This window comes from Rhododendron vialii, chromosome 13a (assembly GCF_030253575.1).
Source record: "Rhododendron vialii isolate Sample 1 chromosome 13a, ASM3025357v1".
Lineage (NCBI taxonomy): Eukaryota > Viridiplantae > Streptophyta > Magnoliopsida > Ericales > Ericaceae > Rhododendron > Rhododendron vialii.
In genome coordinates, this window is record NC_080569.1 from 854,667 (window position 1) to 875,777 (window position 21,111).

General features: G+C 39.0%; 2 protein-coding genes across 2 annotated transcripts; both read left to right on the forward strand.

The window, feature by feature from the left end:
- On the forward strand, nt 1–1,115 carry LOC131315038 (uncharacterized). Its single transcript, XM_058344087.1, has one exon. It carries the CDS (start codon nt 114–116, stop codon nt 651–653), a length of 540 nt encoding a protein of 179 aa, XP_058200070.1. The 5' UTR covers nt 1–113; the 3' UTR covers nt 654–1,115.
- A 10,824-nt stretch (nt 1,116–11,939) lies between these two features.
- LOC131315048 (probable galacturonosyltransferase-like 7) lies at nt 11,940–13,902 on the forward strand. The gene has a single exon (XM_058344102.1). It carries the CDS (start codon nt 12,562–12,564, stop codon nt 13,636–13,638), a length of 1,077 nt encoding a protein of 358 aa, XP_058200085.1. The 5' UTR covers nt 11,940–12,561; the 3' UTR covers nt 13,639–13,902.
- Nucleotides 13,903–21,111: the final 7,209 nt, after the last annotated feature.

Genomic DNA, 21,111 nt, shown 5'->3' on the forward strand with positions numbered 1-21,111 from the left:
AGCTTCCCTCTATTTACCTCGATCACTTCCATTCTCCTCCCTCTCTCTCTCTACGATGGATTGATCCCCTCATAGAGAGGGAGGGGGAAGGAAGGAAGAGAAGGGAAAAATAAATGGAAAGGGTGTTGGAAAGCTTCTGCGGAGGAGGGAAGGCGTACTGGAAGAGGAGGAGAAACTACTACGAAAGGCTCAATGGGCCAACCCGGCGCCGGAAACTTGCGGTGGTTCAGCTAGGTCGGCCGGGCGGTTTGAATAGGAGACGACCGTTTTTGAGGCCAGCCAAGGCAAATACCAAGCTGCTGTTCTCGCCCAAGAGGTTCCTCATTAGTATACGCGACGCCTACATCAATTTCATGGTAAGGCTCGCTAACGGTACCCCTGCAATTAGTGGTGGGTACGACGGGGTGGTCGACGGATCATTTGTTGGGTTTGGAACGGGTCCACTTAAGGAGCATGATGAGAAAATGATCGCAAAGGTCTACACAAGGGAGCCATTTACTGGGCATGATGATAAGATGATCGCCCAGATCTGCAGCTCTGAACTTCCGAAGTATAGGAAAGACAAGTTCTACCCGTCTTTGGTGGTGGGGCAGGGAAGATTGGTCCCCCGCGATGCAGCAAGGCTCGGCGACCTGATTGTTTTTCAACATTGATAAAGTTCAGAGCTTGTAAAAAAAATAAAAAACAGAGTCGGCCTCGAGTTAAAGCTCGAGGTGCGACCGCTTTAGGCCTCTAAAAAAATTTAAATTTTAAGAGACCGTCCTATTTTGATACCCCTCACAATAGTCCAAAAATAAATGAGCCCAATCTTTAATTTTCGCCTTGGGTCCCAAAAGCAGGATTTGTCCCGATGAAATTAAAGGTGAAAGTAACAGAAAGTAAGTTATCATAGTAACACGGAAAAAAGTAGCACTCCGAGGGAATTAATTAAGAAATTGCTCTTCTTTCGTCATTTTTGTTGATGTACTGTTATATGTACAATGTACTACGTACCTCCGTAATCTATGTTTTTGTTGATGTACTGTTATCCATCCACAGTGGTGGTGTTTTGCTTTTGTCAAAATCCGTAATTGATTAGGAGTATTAATAACATCAGCTAGCTTTCCGTATTTAAAGGAGTAGTATTTCTTGCTATTCGATCAATTCAAGCTGAGTGTTGAATTGAAACAAGAACCCACCCACCAATCGGTCTCAGAATGGAAGTGTAGTAGTAATAGTTTGTCACCGTTTCCTGATCTTTTCGTTGACTAATGAATATTGAGAGGTACTACTTCGTTTGATTGATCATGGCTTTTATTATGTTGCTCATTTGCCTACTACTAGTTCAGAGTCTTCAGACACAAAATAATAAGTAAATAACAAATGACTAACAAAATTGGCCCTAAGCCAACAGCATCAGGTGTACGAGACATACACATGCAGATTTCGTACAGGGTAACGAGGAGGGTCATACCCTCGATGTACTCCTCCTGTCCTCCATCGTATTTGTTGTCATCCATGCTCGACCGATGACGTCATCCACATCCGATCGATGAGGATAATGCGTGGATTAGACATATAAGATGACGTATAACACTTCTACTTAAATCCCAAGTTTAAGTTAATTTGGAGCCCACCGGGACAACTCATGTCGTCGTGTTACATGTCATAGAAGCTAACTAAAATGGACATATATTGATTTAACTCAGCGGGTGAGTTGAGCCTAAACCGACAAATCTACAAGGATTTTTGTTGCGCAGAGCTTAACGTACAATATCTCCTTTGAATGGGGTGAAATCATGTGTCTAACCGTGTGTAGAGTTTAGTTTTGCAATTGTTTGAAGAGAAGCTGTAAGCGCATCTCCAAAGAGTGCATTATCTTGAGTTTTAGCTTCTTGAATTTGTGGCCTAGTGATGTCCAAAGTTTACGTCGTACGTAAAGTTTACTTTGTGTAAGGTAATGTGCGAAAGTTTGGAACAAGTAAGAGTTGGGCCCCTCTTATTTCAAAGGTTGGGGGGGGACCTAACTTTTTTTGAGCCATCTTCAATGCATTTGGAGGCCCATATTTTATTCATGTTAAAACACACACTTTACCAATGCCATTGGAGCACATATATATCCTCTAAACTAACGAACTCTCAATACACAAAATTAAATCTTAGTTTTTACACTTTGTGGTCATGTGTTGTACTAAAACACACACTTTTTTTTTAATATTACCATTAGAGATGCTGTGTAGTACTCGAGTTAGGTTGATGCCTGGGCCACGTAATAAATTTTCTGGTCAATAAAGCTTAAACCAACCATTCAAGTTCTTTAGCTTCTCGTATTTTTGGCCCACAAGCCCTCGTAATATACTCATGCCCTCTCATTATTGCATAATACCTTAGTATATTACTTCTACTAGTACTGAAAACTAGGCTACGCAAATATAAATAAATAATGGGTACACCATTTAATCAAGGGGTACGGTAGAGGTGGAATCTCCACTGTGAGGGTAATGCCTTCAATCTCCCAGCTAACAAAACTGCAAGTGGTCCTTAAAACAATTTAATTTTTCAACCGCCTTAAAGTCCGATTTCAGAGAATCTTTAGGGTGTTTGCGTAATAATCTAAAAGAATTACTCTTTTTTCTTCTTTTTTTTGTTCCAATTCAATTTTTTCCCGCCTTCGTTCGGAGGTAGGAGAAGGGCGGCTATAGAGAGGGGTAGTTGTGGTGGTAAGATTCGGCTTCGGCTTGCTCCAGTAGTAATCCATGATCTTTGAGTGGTCCAATTCCAGAGATGGCTGTTAACTACAATTTGGGTCCACAGACTGAAATGTGCCAACTATTATGTAGGCCTCTATTTCCACACACCCAGCTTCATGGGCTTAGGCCCAATATTTCTGCGGGCTAGAATCTCAATGATGGCCCGGCTATATTTTAGGGCCAGGCTTATCTACTAGAGAGTAACCAAAGCCCTGCTTTAAATCGTTCATTTTTTTTTTCATTGAACATTGATTACTGCATTCAACTCCCGGTAGGTTTTATGGCAGTTCCACCCTTTCTTGGCGACTCTCCGTTATTTTCCTCCTCCCCTCCCTCGATGGTTGTGTGGTGGTTGTGACTTTCATCTTAGGAGAGAAGTTCACCGCACATTCCATTACTATATTGGACAGTGGTGTATTGGCTCTCGATTGTTTGCCTCGAATCGGATCAGTCTTGGTGAGGGATCTTTGGATTATGTACAATAGTAGTAGTGGTGGAACTAGACAACAACTGCGGTGAGAAGAAAGGACGGTGAGGTACAACGCCGATGTGGTTCCTCTAACTTTTTACAGCCACGTTCACGAGTGAATCAGTGGCGTCCTACATCGTAATTATTTTTCTTCTTTCCGTTCGGACCTTTTGAGTCCTTTGTTGTATATGTTGTTTCCTTTAGGCATGTGGATCATACAGTTTGTAACTATTTTTTATCAATACTATAAGCTACATTTGTTGTTTCCTCGAAAAAAACATATATTTTAATTAGCTAAACAATGCAAGTATGATTGATTGTCTTTTACTCATAACTCACACTCATTACAAAGTATTGATCTTATTACCACATAGCAATATACATGACGGTAAACGCTCCTTATATCGAGGCCAAAGCTAATGTCCTAACATGTGATACAAGTGATAAATATTATATTTAGTCCCATCAAACGACCATAAAAGTTTAGCCTAAACATTTTCGGCCAAAGCTAATGTCCTAACATGTGATACACAAGTGACAAATATTGTAGTAATATTTTTCACCAAACAGCCGTAAAAGTTTAGCTTAAACATTGAACGACTAGCTGTCGGTTTTCACTTGGAGTACCAATATTTCCCCATAAATATTCTCTTCAAGAAAATGTCCCCCCAGAATACAAACTGTAACTAAGTCTGTACACGACAGCAACCAAACATCGACATATTCAATTATTGATGTGTACATATAATATATGTTTATTACTAATTATCAAAGACTTTAGTAGATACTAATATGAAGAGGTAGGTTGTTTGGAAAGTTGGACTGGTTCCGGTAAACCGTCGCTGCCAGGCTAACGGCTATGAGGAGCAAAAGTGGAGTATCATTTTCCGATTGGGGAAAATTTGTCGGTGTTCTGGAAATATATTGAGGAAAATTGCAATCCGAGAAGATAGAAGGTCTCATCTCAATTACACCTAGAAAGAAAGAAAGAAAGAGACTGCCACTGCCAACGGCTACCCGGGACAACCTCTACATGGCCGCCGCCTGATTAAAGCCTTTTGCGCAATAAATCTGTTCCCTATCCAACCCACGCAAATGAAAATGAAAATATTAGTAAGTATATTATTCTATTCTATGACCGCTACCACGTAATGTCTCAGATTCTCTATCATCACGCATAAAACTATACATGAATGTGTTGTAACAACTAACAACGATTGACAGATTATACTGATTTCATTTTGTAACTCGAGATGAATGAAATTAATTTTGCCTATCTAACAAAAACAAAAAACAACAACAGCGATGTACAGATAAAAAAAAAGCTAACAACTATGGAGTAATTTTGTTGACAACATTAAATACATGTCTCTACTCTTTATGACCGAACTGACCTAGTTAAAATGTTTTATTTTTTTATTCACGTCGACAATAAAGTAGAAAGGACCAAAAAAAAATAATTCGAACACAGTGATCTTAATTTTATAATTCTTTTTTTTTTTCCCAATCGGTAATAGGTTATTTTTATTGATGCATCAAAGAAACATCGAGGGAGGCTACCCTATGAATCTAGCTCGGAAAATTTTGAAGCCAAGCTAAAAGGGTCTCCAGAGATAGGATATATTTGGCTAAAACATTAGCCACCCTATTACAATTACGAAGAACAAAATTAAATGAGCAAGAATTAAAATGACTACCAAAAGATAAAGTATCTCTAATTATGACCTCTAGGCATGTTGTAATCTGTCTCTTCCCTTGCAACATATTGATCACAATTGAATCAAAACTAGCACAAAGTAAAACAATTGAATCAAAACTAGCACAAAGTTGGCTAGACGAATGTTAACTAGTATCCCCCTCCTTCTTCTTCTTTTTTTATACCTCTAGTGTTTTTAGGCTATCTTACACATATCTCGATCATTTATGGGAGTTGAGATGTACGTTAACTATCCTTGGAACCCTTTGTACGCTCCTATTTTGCTTGTGCCCCTGAAATTTAATTCTTCGAAGATAAATCATACTTATAATCTAATAATAGTATCAGTGATGCACACAAAAACTTTTTTTAGCAATGTCTCAAATCACGTACACTTTTGCATTTATAACAAAATTGTCATTCTTATGTACGTATTTTAAAATATATATTTCATAAGCATGCATTTTTATCTTCTAGATTTCGTTAAGATACAAGATTTTATACGTATATCATTGCCGTTTAATATTTATTTCCATGAAATAAAAATAATTTGTACATTAAATTTTAACAACTTTTTTCACATCTATGTATATATTTAAGGATTTTTCCGCCGAATGAATTACACTGGGTAATCCCATGAAATATTTCTAAAATTATTATAAAAAAAAACTAATAAAACTAGTAAGAATATTTGAAACTGTGAGGAGACAATCCCACACCTCATGTGTCGGTCGCTGAATGGGATTCTAACTATTATATTTTCTGCAATGCTTATGTACTCCTTCCAGTCCATTCTCAAAGGACGGGGGACAGCAGTGTGCCGTCCCGGCGGAGAGGTTCCGCTCCGGTCTCGTTCCGGTGATTGGAAATGTTTATTTCATAGAGTTTGTCGAATTGAATAAGTTTTTAAAAAATCAGCTCGATCGGATATCATTAAGTGCCTAATCGGAACACATATAACTTGTCGATAATAGATTTTAGTGGATTTGATTCAGGTTTCGATTAGGCACTTAATGATATCTGATCGAGTTGATTTTCTGCATATTTGTTCAACTCGACGAGCTCATGAAGTGAACGTTTTCGATTATCGGAGCGAGACCAGAGCAGGGCTCCCTCAGCCAGGACAACAGCTCCCCCAACTCCTCTCAAATGTTCACTACGGTTTTGCATATCATTTTCAATTGTGTATATCTTGCAACATATATTGTTGAAAATATACAATATAAATCTTATTTGATAAATTTCAATTATTTATATAAAATAATAATTTTAAAAATATAAAACATAATATACGTCAAAATATATAAGCTATTAAAATAGTCATTCAACATTTAAAAAAAAGGATAGAGGGAGTATTACTTACCTGAAGTCTTTTGCCAATTGTACCTTAAATTTAGGTCTAACAATTAGCATAGAAAATTTGAGTGACATCGCTGAACAAGTATGAAAGGTGAAATTCCAATTTCCATGAAAGCGACAATAATTTTGACAAATACTAGCTACTAATTATATATGAATATTTGATACTACTATATGAGGTTCTGTTTCTGCCAAACTACAAGTTGTAGGTTATAATTTTTTTTGTTTTTATTCAATTTTTTTATGTGTGTAAGTTTTTCGCCAAATTTTTTTGCATTATTAATTTATCTCGACAAGAGAAAGCGAAAATGTAAAAAAATTATGACTTTCATGCAAGTATTTTTAAAAATATTCAAAAAAAAATCCCAAACAATCTTTTTTTTTTTTTAGTGATTTACACACTTTTCTTTTCAATATCCATACTTCTTTTTTATTTTTAGTGTTAAAAGTGTATGTATTTTTTTTAAATAAAGAAAATGTGCATATAAAAAAGGGTAATATGAAAATTATTTTTCTTTTTATGAAGAAGTGTAAATATAAAAACGAAAAGTCTGAGGTTCCCGACGGGGAAATTCCGACAGAATTCCCGTCGGCCCACTTCGGCCTCCAGACGGATGATTCGAGTAATCCAAAAATTCTTTAAAAAAAAAGCCAAGTGGGTCTACGCGAGAATTAACGGCATTCAACGTGTGTAGGTGACTGATCCAAACACTCCATTTTTGTTTGTACACCGGTTTTTTTTTAAAAAAAAATTTTAGACGACTCGGTATCCGTTCGGTGACCGGAATGGACCGGCGGACCATCGGAAATTCGGTCGGGATTTCCCCGTCAGTACTGTAGCACCACTCATATACGCAGTACAAAAGGTATGGAAATCATTTTTTTTAGTACTCATCTTACAAAAGTCATCTGGCTTTGCCAGTTGTTGAATGTGTTGCACACCAGCTATTCAACCGTACACCTGCAGTTCAGCCAATAAATTGACACGACTACGCCAAAGATTTGCCACGTGGCACAATGATTTGATCAGACCGCGCATACGGAGCAGTTCTGATGACTCTTTCGATATGTTCAGCTTTTGTCTGATTTTGGATTAAAATAAAATAAAAAAACCTCGCGATTTTACCCCATTTTTCTACTCCACACACTTGCTGGTAACTTTAAACACGACGATTTGACCAAAAAGGGCATTCGATGACTGGTCACATTTTTATCATGTTCTAAATAATTGGTGCTCACTTCTCATTAGTTCATACTTCATACTTCTTTGCTCCTTTTTAAGTTTTCAACTATGATTTGTAAAATGAAAAGCAAAAGTTAACTTAAGTGGCAAGAAAGACTGAGTTAAATACAACTTCGACGGGTTTTGCTAAATGATTGTGAGAAATCAATAAATATTCCTTCTTAAGGTCACAAGTTTCATTTTCAGTCGAAATATTTCTAAAACTTGGGGCCGCTGGGTGTTATGCTCGGTAAAATTTGGGGCCACTGGGTGTTATGCTCGGTCGTTACCTTTAGAGACTTGGAATGAGTCGAGATGTGTGCAAGCTGACTCAAACATCCGGTTATAAGAAGAAAAAAATGCCTACATTGCCTACTTTACCTTTTGATTATTCTATAATTAGATGCCTCTCTCTTTTTGTAATGTTAAGGAAACGTTACAAAAAAAAATATTGTGAGAAACCAAATCGAGCTATACTAATAAATTTCTTAAGATGAAGGGTTTCAAATTTCTTCACACAACAATTATGAAATGAAAGTGAGATTTAGGAATCCAATTGCAAAATACTGGACATAAACAGCTTTGTTAAATTTATCAGGGTTGGTTTTTCGAAAGTAATTCGGGCCACTTTTTATATGCAAAATAACTTTGTTAAATTTATCCTAGAAAAAGTGCTAAAATACACTTTTATCACTTTAAAAATTTTGGGGAAACTACCGCGTTGATGTAATTTGGTAAAAGCTATCACTAACCTATATGATGCTAGGTTTGGAGATGAGTCGAGAAGTATAATCTCGTGGGGTTCATCAATTCAGTATTAGTCGCGCAATTTGGAGCAGTGGTACAGGTACTGACGGGTCGGTATCGAAATCGTAGGGACGGCCGCGCCGGGCCGTCTCCGGCCACCGGACGGCTCGGACCCGTCGGTACCAATATCATTTCTGCGCAATTTGCGATTTGCATCAAATATTTTCAAAACGTGTTCATCTGTTGCACGGACGTGAGATGTGAATCATCATATGTCGTAGGGATGTGAGATAGTAATTTTCATATGTTGTATGGACCGTAGGATAAGAAATGTCATACGTTGTACGGGCGTGGGATAAGAAATTTTATGGGACTGAGATGGATTGGGAGATGCTGCCAAACGAAGGCGCTTGGCAGCGGTGCCGAGCACCCAATCTAGCCGTTTATCTCGATAATCGACCACTCGAATATTTGCTGAACAATCGATAGCTCAAATTTGTATGTGCTCAGATTTAATCCGAATTGTCCGTGTCAATATAAACGGTCGGATGCTCTTCGACACCCTGCTTGGCACCGGGTGCTCCGTGCTCGGCAGCATCCTCGGGTCCGGCTGAGATTGCCTACTCCCTCCATTAGATACTCTAGTATTGAAGAGATTAATCAAACCTATAGAGCCCTAAAGACTTAAGAAAATGCATGAAGGCCAACTCTAGCTAACACATTGAGATTTGAGAAGGACCTAAATTTTCTAGCAAAAGGCATTTTGCACACGTCATAATTTTTATTATGGGTGTAGTTTGCTCATACTGCATTAAAAAGAGAAGTCAATGGAAAAAAATCGTGTGCAGTGAGGTCAGATTCAAGAATCATGCACTGATAGAATATTATTGGGTGCATGAAATTGATAAAATGAATTACTACTGTTTTAATATTGGCACGACATCCGTTTACTCAGTCGATGGAGTAAATCACATGGCTTCATGTTCAGAGCATAAAATAAGGTTAATATTTTTCAGAGTTTACACTTTTAATTGGAAGTTAAAGCTCTCTATTCTCAAACTTAATTAACTACCGTATCTCAACTGACCCATTATTCCCTGTTTTAGCATATGAAATACTCCTACAATTTTGGAGCTTCAACAGTCAATGGCGTAGCCAGAAAATCGCACCAATGGGGGCACAATTCATACACGCGACTTTATTATGAAAAACAAAAAATTATCTATCTCCTTTTTACTACTTAACATGCCTTGATTTTTCTTTTGCACTATTTATTCAAGACTTATTTCTATTTAAAAAGTGTTTAGCTATTAGATAATATTAAAATAACAAGGAAAAAAAGTAAAAATATCATATCTTGCAGATAAATTTATAAGTTTCCTAGTGGTCTAAATGAATCATCTTCAAATACAAAAGAGAAAGGTCTTATTAAAAGGTTTAAGAAGAAAAATAAAGAAATAAGGGAAATGGCGAAATGGAGCGTCGCTTGATTTACATTTTCTGATAAGACAATAATCCATACTTATAATTCCTTGAACACGTGGTGGTTTGGAGGCGAATGTTCAGTGAATGGAGGCTTCCTTATGAGTAATTTAGTTATTTAGTGATTAAGGGACTTTACTAGGTTGTCCTCCAACACCTTTCTCCATCACATATTTATATTGGATTCATAGTATTTATTCTTGAGTCTCACATGAATATGTGTTTGACAAGAACATATTGAGATACCATCTGGTGATGCCCTCAATGATTTTTCTTTTTTCGAACGTGATACACTAAAGCTTCTAAGGTTTTTTTTAACCAAAAAAAAATAATAATACAAATCCATCCAGTGGGGGCCTGTGCCCCCACTGGGCCTCATATGCCTCCGCTCGGCCTCATATGCCTCTGCCACTGTCAACAGTTAGAAGGGAATCGGGGGATGGTGCTGTGCAGCACGGTGCGCACGATCTGACGGCTCGGATCTCATCTCGGCAATGAACGGCTCTCGATTGTTGGTTGCCGAGATGAAATCCGAGTCACGGATGCACAATTCGACGACTCGAAAGCGCGCAAAACAGTGACTGCATAGCACCAACCCCGAAGTCCAGTTGAAAGAGAGATATAACCCTTCTTTTATTACTCATAATCTGACTTTTAACTGGATAGATTATATCAAGAACCAATCTCATTATATGTTAGCGACAAACCCGGTTAAAACCGGAGCAAAGTAATGTGTACGGATTGGCCAAAGACTTCAATCTCAAAGTCTACAAAACAATGAAACATGCACATAAATAGAACGTCGACCGACAATATCACGTTAGTATTACTAAAGCCGTTTGGCTTTTCAGTTGTTTCACTTTTATCCAAAAAGTATTCATGTGTAGCAACAGGAAGGCATTTGTTGTACTGTAATTCAAATATCAAGTACTCCATCTAAGTTTTTTCATGTGTCCAATTCGGAGTCAACATATGTCATGAAAGTTTTTTTTTTTTTCAACAGAAAAAGCAAATTTATTAATCAAGCCATACGACGTCTACAGATAACTCCGAATACAGAACGGGACATACGGCAAATACAGATTTTCACCCAAATACAAAGAAATGGAAACACAACACAAGAAAAAACTAAGAGACAAAACTAGTGTCTAGCGTCTATACAAGAGCCAAACGCTCATTTCTTCGTTCCGTCAACATATGTCATGAAAGTTGAAGAGATCAATATTTTGAGTTAGAAAAGGTCTTCTACTTTTGCAAAAGCACGTGCACATTTTGCACATGCAATCCATATTATCCAAATTGTAAGTATGATTTTATCTAACTGATCTGAACAAATGCTTCTGTTCAAGCGGCTATATATTGCTACAATTCCTAAACTTTTTCTCGAGTTTTGCGGGCGTGGTTGGTTAGTATAAACTTAAACAAAACGAAATTGTAATCATTTGAATGAAGTGCTAATTTGGTTTAAGTGTTTATTGCAATATAGTTTAATCAACCTCCGTTATGGTCATCTCGGGCATGTTTGTGAAGGAAGGGAGCGCGAGAACGAATCCCATGTTTGGTTGTGAGAGAAGAGGGGTCATGGTTTATCCATCCTCCATCATAGGGTTAGCTAATCTTGGGTGAGGTAAAAGACCGAACTACCCTAAATATTTTTTTTGGGTATTTTTAATGTAATGATTTAATGAGGCAAGCAAGTAATTTATCACATTATCCACTCTTATTGATCCATATCAATTATCATTCAAACAAAAGTATAAGCTATACGCTAACCCCCACCATCCTTATTTAGTTGCCTTTCAAACAATATCCACATCTTACCCCATTTTTTTTTATCCATCAAAAATAACACTGCCAAATGAGCTGTTAGATTCGATTAAGGCCCCGTTCCAGTAAGAAAAATAAGTATTATTTATTTTATTTTTTGAATTAAAGGTGATATATTGTGAGAGTGATGTATTATAAGTACTTAAAAAATAAAAAAATTCGTGGAACGGGACCTAAGATGGGTTATGGGGCGTGGGCAGGGTATAATTGGGTCAAGATCCGTTGGGCTCAGGGTTTGTTCCGCACAGCCGAAAGTTACCAAGATACCAAACCCGGGAATATAACTGACGTGCAAGAGTCCATTCTATGGTGGTCCAATGGACGAAATTGTCATTTCATTATGTGATAAAATACAATAACAGCTGGTCCTCTTTTCCCCCCTCCTAATACCAATTTGATTAGCACTAATTCCTTAAATTACCACGATGATCGGCCGTCGATATCTTTTTTTGGTGGAAAACGCAACAAAAACTTGAAAAACAAAAAAGAAGAGAGAGAGAGAGAAAGAGGAGGGGAGGGAGAGAGAGAAGAGAGATACTAGTAAAAAGGAAAGAACAGCAGCTTTGCAGCTGAAATCTCTCACTCTCTCTCTCTCTCTCTCTCTCAACTTTCCCCTCTCAATTTACTTCCGCATTTGTGCTACAGCACCTTCCCCAAAGAAGAGAGGGAGAGAGAGAGAGGGAGAGGACTGGAGCGTACGTCGTTTGCAGAGTTTGCAGAGTATAGAGTGCCAGGCCTCTCTGGTTCAGTCTGATGGATTCTTCTCTCTCTACTTTCTCTCTCATTGAAGTTCGCTTCGTTTATACGGCAACAGATTAGACGGAGAGAGAGAGAGAGAGAGAGAAGAGAAATACTCCATTAAAAAGGAAAGAATCCAACGCAACAAATCTATTCCTATTTTACTCTGGCGGACCTCAAAGGAACCCTAGGCTTCCTCATCTCCTCAATCTCCTCTCGCATATCGAACCCTTTTGATTTCAAATCGAAAAAGAAGAAAAGGAAGAGAAGAGGGTTTTTCTACCCTGTGAAGATGCTTTGGATTATGAGACTGTCAGGGTTTTTCTCCGCTGCGGTCGTGATGATCGTTCTCTCTCCCTCCATGCAGTCCTTCCCACCCGCCGAAGCCATCAGATCGTCCAATCTTGACACCTACTCTCCTCTCAACCGATTCTCCTTCCGGAAATCCTCCCCATTCCGCAATGCCGAAGAATGCACCACTATTCCCATTATCAAATTGGGGAAAAAATCAGGTATCTGCGACCCCTCTCTCGTCCACGTGGCGATTACGCTCGACGTCGACTACCTGCGCGGCTCAATCGCCGCCGTGCATTCCATCCTCCGCCACTCCTTGTGTCCCGAAAGCATATTCTTTCACTTCCTCGTCTCTGAAACCAAACTCGAAACCCTAGTCCGTTCCACCTTCCCTCAGTTGAAATTCAAAGTCTATTACTTCGATCCCGAAACCGTGCGGAGCTTGATTTCCACTTCAGTAAGGCAAGCCCTAGAGCAGCCGTTGAATTACGCGAGAAATTACCTGGCCGATCTGCTCGAGCCCTGTGTGCGCCGCGTTATATACCTGGACTCGGATCTCGTGGTGGTCGACGATATTTCTAAGCTTTGGACGACGCGCTTACAGGGGAAAACCATCGGAGCGCCGGAGTACTGCCACGCGAACTTCACGAAGTACTTCACGTCCAGTTTCTGGTCGGACGAAAGTTATTCGGGCACGTTTTCGGGTCGGAGCCCGTGCTACTTCAACACGGGGGTGATGGTGATCGATCTGGGTAAATGGCGGCGGTTCGGGTACACGAAGCGGATCGAGAGGTGGATGCAGATCCAGAAGAGCGGGGCGACCCGGATCTACGAGCTCGGATCGCTCCCGCCGTTTCTGCTGGTGTTCGCGGGCCACGTGGCGCCGATTGACCACCGGTGGAACCAGCACGGTCTGGGTGGGGACAACGTGAGGGGGAGCTGCAGGGACCTGCACCCCGGTCCGGTGAGTTTGCTCCATTGGAGCGGCAGCGGGAAGCCGTGGCTGAGGCTGGACTCCAAACAGCCGTGCCCGTTGGATACGCTGTGGGCACCGTATGATTTGTACGGACATTAGAAATATGGACTGGGGTTTCGACGGTAAATTTCCTCCGGTGACTTCTTTTGTTCTTTCGGTTATCTCATGATCATCGTTTGTTACTCCACTATTTGTTCCTCTTCTTTTTTTTTTTTTTGTGTTTTGAGTTTTTTTTTTTTTTTTTTGGGTTCTTTTATCATGTGGTTAGATCACTGTCCATCATCTCAGGCGATTTGTATTCTATTCGATTATTGGTTCTGTTGAAAATAAAAAGAAATACCGTAGGGGATTAGTAGATTCAAATAATGTTGCCATTTCAATACGCAATTGGGCGGTGTCTATGATTGGTAGATTGGTACAGGGAAAGTTTGGGCCTGTGTTGGACTCTGTAGTAAACATCTACCCTATATGAGATTATTGCTATTGCTAAATCCACCAATTACAAATCCAAGAAGCAAGCATCTTTAGCTGTCACTCGACCAGGTTGCTTCGGAGTGAGTTTTCCTCCTTTTACAATGCTTAATTGGTTGCTGTAGTGGTAAGTTAGGGCCTGTAATGTGGAATTTATATTTGTATGTGCTCATTTCTTCTGGGTAAGGGATTCTTTATTTACCCTTTCTTTTTAATCGGCTTCGTGGCATGTTGTGTTTGCTCGACAATGGGATGACATTTTAGTAATGTATGTACATCATGCATATATTCATATGGAATGTACAGCTAGCTGGTGGGCATGATTTACTGCAACTTATGTTTTGTGAGCGAATTTAGCGACCCATTCCCAGTGGAGTGTAGGAGGGGGGATATTATTATCATAACTAAAGGACAACTGGGGTAGACGAAATTATAGTGGCGTTTCTGGCTGCAACATTGATCCAGTATTGTTATGTTGTCTTAAACCCTTTCGGTATTAGAAAAATGGCTATTAGAAGGAAGAGGAGGACGAATGTCCTTATGCTGTCATCTAATCTAAAATAAGCCTCTCAAAAATTATGGGGTCGGTTGGTGGCGGCGGCGGCTACAGTTTTATCCAGTCAAAGGGATTCTCAATTCTTGTCATCAGCTGATAAAGAGTATTCGGGCGGTTTCGTAAGCGGTGGTGCTTTGGTGGCAGCGGCCCAATTCGTGTGAACACCATCACTACCCTCCACTCCTTTCTGTCGGTGGGGAGCCATTAGGTAAAGCTAGGAATTTTGGGATTTGAGGGAAATATCTTCTCAACTCTTCTTTACAAGTGGTGCACTGATCTGTACAAACAACATTAATAACGTGGCTTCAAGCGAAGGAGGAGGAGGAAAGGGACCCAGGAGTCATTGTTGAGAAGGAAGTGTCCAAAGTAGGGATGGGGATGTGATTCCTTGCCCAACCCCCCTCTGGCATCACACGTGGCCAGTTACGTCGGTAGACTCGTGTTACCATTGGCAGCCTGTTGTGATTCAGCTCTCTATGATCATCAACATCTGCTTTTGTGCATAAAACTCTTGTTTATGTTGTGGGGTATAGTTTATTTCTTCTTTTTTAATAGTAGTTTTTAAAGAGCTTGGGGTTTAGTTTTTTAATACTGTGTTATTCTGATTAGTTGCGGAAGGTTTTCTGGGTTTGTTTATTGGGGTTTGGTTCGACGTCGGTTGTTGGCTGCTTCTCTGTTTGGCTTTACTTCTTTTACGTTTGTTTAGTTAAAAAAGAAGTGATCAAGACTTGGCAACTGACACCATTCCTACCCAATCTCTCTGAAACTAATCTATACAAGATCAATCTAACTAACCTAACTTTGTCCAATAATTTGCTTCGCTTCCTTAATTCTATTTCTCTAAAGATATGTTCTGGGCGGAGTAGTAGGTTGTTCATGTGGATGGCACTAACGTTGATTCCACGGAGTTATTGACCGTGCCAATTCTTTGTTAACCACGTTGCAGGATTCTGTTGAACATCAGATTTATATAGATTATCCAGAATTAAAGTAAAGCATGGTATATCAACTTGTATCAGTATCATCCACTGGTTATGGCCCATGTGTAAGTTTTTGTTTTATCACTTGTCTTTACCAACGCAGAAGAAGAAATTGGTTGGTGATAAGGATTTGTCACCGAAGCACGAACAGAGAGTCTGAACACATGCTCTTTATAGTGAAGAAAGACATTGGCATTAGAACTGAAACAGATAGGATCCATGGAGTCATACTAGATTTGGATTTTGCATTGAGATGCTGACCTACGAACTCTGTACAGTATTATGCAAAACAAGGAAGGAGACAGAGACACATGGTAGGCCAAGAAGAGAGAACCTTTGTGCAGCTAGAAACAGCCATTGCAATTGATTAGAACATTTGAGGGGGGGAGTGCATGTTTGGAATATATATAGGGGCCACCACCACAACTTGATTCTCCATTTTGTTTCAGCATAGATTTGTTCATAGATATTCTCACTGCTGTATATCTATGAGGACAAGCATCTGTACCACACTTGGTACCCTGTCCATCTTTTTTCTCTCCCAAACACCTCTTAACAATAAGAAAATCACCTGTCCTAGATCTCAATTCTTCCAAATTGTTGTGTGGCGTACGTAGAATGGCATCCTTCCCTCATCTCAATTCAAGCAACTCGTTGTATGAGTTTGAGACGGAGAGACGGGGGAAAAATCGGAACCAGCAGTACTGAGAAGGCATGTGTTAGCAAATAAAAAAATCACAAACATCCAACTGGCAATTGCTGCATTGTTAAGAAATAGTAGTATTGCAGTAAGCATTTAGCAATAATACTCTTCATTAATATGCCCGTCGCTCCAAACGAATATCAAATGGTAGGATCACTCTGTCGACATAATTTCGTGGGACATTTTTTTTGTTTTTACAAACTAACCATGGAGTATGGATTCTGCAATGTGATATTTAACATCAATTGGTACTACCACTGCGTCATATTACTGTTTTATGGAGTAGTATCTTTTACTAACTCGAAACGAGTAAGGATTGAAAACTGTTTTGTGTCTTCGAAGTAAACCGTTGCCTTGCCTGCAACAATATGCAAAGCTGTGTAGCCCCGCCAAGCTAGTGAATACACTGTAATTAGGGGTGGCAAATTGAACTCAGACCCATTAACAAACCCAGACCCATCAACTAGAAAATAGACCCAACCCAACCCATTTATTAGTTGGGTAAGAATGAGTTCAAACCCAGCTAACCCATTATTAGTTGGGTCATAATTGGGCATCAATTGGGTCAACTTAAATGACCCAATGGGCAATGAAAGTAACCCACCAAATTTCATCTCTTAATTGGTCTCTTTTCCAAACCCAGACCCATCAATTGGTCTCTTTTCCCTCCCCCCCTCTCTCTCTCTCTCTGCCCCTCGCCCCTCTCTCTTTCTCTCTCTCCCGCCCCCCCTCTCTCTCTCTCTCTCTCTCTCGCTCTCCCCCCCCCCCCCCCCCCCCCCCCCAATGCCCAGGAGCATGGCCTTCTCTCTCTCTTTTATTCAATTGTTTTGTCTTAAATCACACGCGTTCAAAAATATTTTGAATGGTCCGAATTAAAAATCAATTGTGACCGGTAACAATTATTTTGACCAGTCAAAATTGAAAATACATCTCATCCATTAATTGCGCGAATGGACCCGTGAAATTGTCCTCCGCCGTGAATAAATTTCTCTCATGGTAGTCCCGCAAAGGGTTTGGATTAAAAAATTGACTTATTTTTTTGTCCTTATTTAAATTTTTTTTGCATTTTTTTTGTTTTGTGTCATATTTTTGTGACTTATTAATTTGTTTTGATGAGAGGAATCGGAAAAGTAAAAAAATTTGATTGAAACTTATAATTTTTTGAATAAAGACAAAAAAAACCAATAAGACAAAAAAAATTACTTATTCTCGTCTTTTTGAAAAAATTTATGAGTTTCGATCATAATTTTTTTTTATTTTTCTAATTTTTCGATCATAATTTTTAGTATATATGTAATTGGGTTAATGGGCGGGTCGGGTTTGCTTTAAAATAAATGGGTCGGGTTGGGTATGGGTAATTAGACTCATAGTTAATGGGTCTAAATGGGTCAATGACCCATTAAAGACCCAACCCATTAACAACTTACCCAATTTGACCCAAACCCGCCCGTTTGCCACCCCTAACTGTAATTTTATCTCATAACTAGTGCATGCCTGTGCCTGAAGGCACTGCGCAACGTATCTAAAGGCACGTTGCTAGTGCATGCCTGAAGGCATGACTCCACGATCAACACACTGCAAATAAACACTGGATATTGAACCCAATATATCAACTCCTGTTCCAGAGTAAAATTATAAGAATCAACATTTTAAAATTTAAACGTACCAACCAATGCTCTACATCAACTAAATCAGCAGGGGATGAAAAATAATAATGAAAACTTTTTTTGGTACTGGTTTTGGCCTTTTGGTTTAATTTATAAAAATGAGAAAGCAATAAGAGTAGGGGACGAAAATTATCATCCTTCTAATTTTGTGTTTTTTATTTATGCAGCCTTATACCTGAGGAAAAAATAATGAAACACTCAGTCATGAACTATTGTTCTCACACTGCATGCGCTTACACATTTTCCAACTTAAATGGATGGCCAATAGCCATTACCTGCTTCCAAAGATTTTCCAAAACACATACAATTGAATAAAAAGTAGTCTACTTACTATAAAAACCAATTCACTACTACAGATTCACCAAACATGTGTTGGGCATTCCATCAAACATCTTATTGGCTACATAAAAAAGGTAGCGACTACATGAGAATGAATGAAGCTAGAGATGGGAACCACTGGTTTAAACAAAGCAGTATCAATGATTTTGCAGTGACGTCATGACCGTCGTTTACTTCGTCGGACCACACCCAACCCATCTCTACTGCCTGCGTGGGGAGAGAGAGAGAGAGAGAGAGAGAGAGAGAGAGAGAGAGAGAGAGAGAGAGAGAGAGAGGGGTTTTGAGAGAGAATTTTATAGCCACTCAAATGTAATGTATTTACCAAAATGTCATGTTGGAAGATCCAATGACTGTAACGTATTGAAAATTCAATCTAATGGCTAAAAATGTAAATTGAGGGACAAAATTAAGCTGTAGCCCCTCTCAAGATTCAAACGTCAAGAAAACAGGCCCATCACGGTTCACATCGCATGACAAGAAATAGATACTCCATCCGTCCGGAGTTAATTGTCCATAGTTCTAATATAACTGGCTAAAAAATGGGTTACATTTTTGAATCCTTAATGAATTTCACATCGAATATGAATCTTGTTTGATAGATTTCGATTAGTTCTATGGAGTAATAAATTTTTTTCGAAATCATGTAAAACATTAAAAATTGAAAGATATAATCGATTGAAAAATAACACAAATTTCAAAAAAAGACTATTAAATCCGGATGGAGATAGTATTTAAGTTGTCATCATCGCCTCCTTTATGGAGGATTCTTAGGCCGTCAATGGAACAAAAGATCACATTTATAGCGAAAAATAGACCCAAGGGGGGAAAACAATAACTAGTTCTAACAAGGACTCCAAAAGGACCACTTCGTGTTTCAGAACCCGCGGCCAACATTTATGCATGTGGATAGGGAAGAGATGAGCCAGCCCATAAGCTGAAAACCACTCATCCAGGAGGGCTTCGCTTTTGTGGTGTGAAAATTCTTGCATGGTCCATGGATCAACCCTCGTCGATTGAACTACATCATGATTAAGATTAGCGGAACTGATTGATAGTTTGTTTCAACTAAATTCTTTAACTCTGAAGTTGAAAGGACACAATCTCACACCATTAGATTTGAACAATCTAGGGACAAGGGAGTGCTCTATAGACTGGTTTGTCATGCTTAAACTTCAAATTACAGGAGAACCAAGAATTGATAAATGGAAACGTTTTTTTTTTCAAAATCCCTTTTACATGAAGTCTAGGAATACTAAAACGAATCACAGAACTGGCAGAAACCAAATGGACGGACTCACGGACACTTTTAAGTTTTAAATATCGTTGTCCATTGTTGCATATTTTTGTGATCGGTTCTACGATTGGGTTTTGTGTCCCTGGAAAGATATTATTACCATGAGATAATGAAAAATATCAACCATACAGAGTCATACATATTCCTTCCGTCCCAATTTGTTGCGCCTATTTTGACTTTCACGTAATTTAAGAAAAGATCATAATTACATTGACTTTGTGTCAATTTTACCATTTTACCCCTTTGTAACTTATGACTTTTTGTCAACTTTCTTGTCATATTGCTTCGTTAGCTCCGATATAAGGAATAACGCCCCAAGCGTAGGGCTTAATATGTCAGTTGAAGCATAATAATCCGGAAGACCGGGATCGTACCCACGGGAATAATTAATACGGCTTTATTGGATTTGTAGATGCAAGTAAGGGCTTTCGGCTTTTAGGCAGCTAACTTGGTTTTACATTTGTAGTGGAAAGTAAAAGGGGCTAAATTGAAAAGTGAATAAACTAAGATAAAAAGCAGGTTAGGTCAATGAATTACTAACACTCACGACTCGAGTTAAACTACATTTCTCACCCAATTACGCAGTTCAAGATACACAATTAAGGTCCCCAAACCGGAAAATAAGATGGTTCGATTACCAAGCTAGCTCCAGAATTTATTTAGCAAATGTCTCATGCGACAGAGTTCCAAGCATCATGAGTGCTAAGTAGGCGGTGCTCTTACCTACACATGATCAAAGAGATTAACACCTTAGCGATTTGACAAATAAACCTGAACCTCACATCGATTCTCGAACCAAAGGTTTAAGCTTTATGGTGAAAAATGCAATTCTACTTGAGCCATGAGGTGCTAATCACCCCATGACCTAACCTTGGAAAACTACTCACACATATCTATTGAGATAAGAGCAAGCAAGAATCTACTTAGCATAATTGAAATAACAACACTAGAAGAAAATTAGATTAAACGATAGATCGAGGGATTCGCTACAACTTTAATGAAAACGACAATGGCAAAAACTAATTAATTACGACAGAAAAATAAAGATTCAAAGCTGGAAAATGAAGAACAACCAAGAACAATTCAAAATCTAGATTTAGATCTAAAAATGATGCAATCAAATTTAATCTACTTTTTTGTACAAAGTGACATCACGGCTTTTATATCCTCCAAGTACGCGCACAGAATATTCTCCAAGATACTCTAAAGACGCCCTCCTAAAGCCCTCGGCATCGATGGAAAAAGGCTTAAAGCTGCTGCTAAAGGTCTTGGCATCGATGTAACAATAAACTTCCCATCGATGCCGAGATAGGCAGGGAACTGGTGTGGTAAAGGGGCTCGGCATCGATGTAACTTGTTTTCTTCCATCGATGTCGAGGTGCTTAACTCCAGTAATTGGTCTTGGCGTCTTGCTCGCTGCTTTGCCTTGCCTTGCCTTGCTTTCGGGTCACTTTGAAACTTTGTGCTTGAATCCAATGATATGTTCTTTGCCATCTTTAAACCTTGAATGTCTTAACGCGCTTTGGCATTAAAAACCCCTGCTTTGTACAATTTCCTACAAA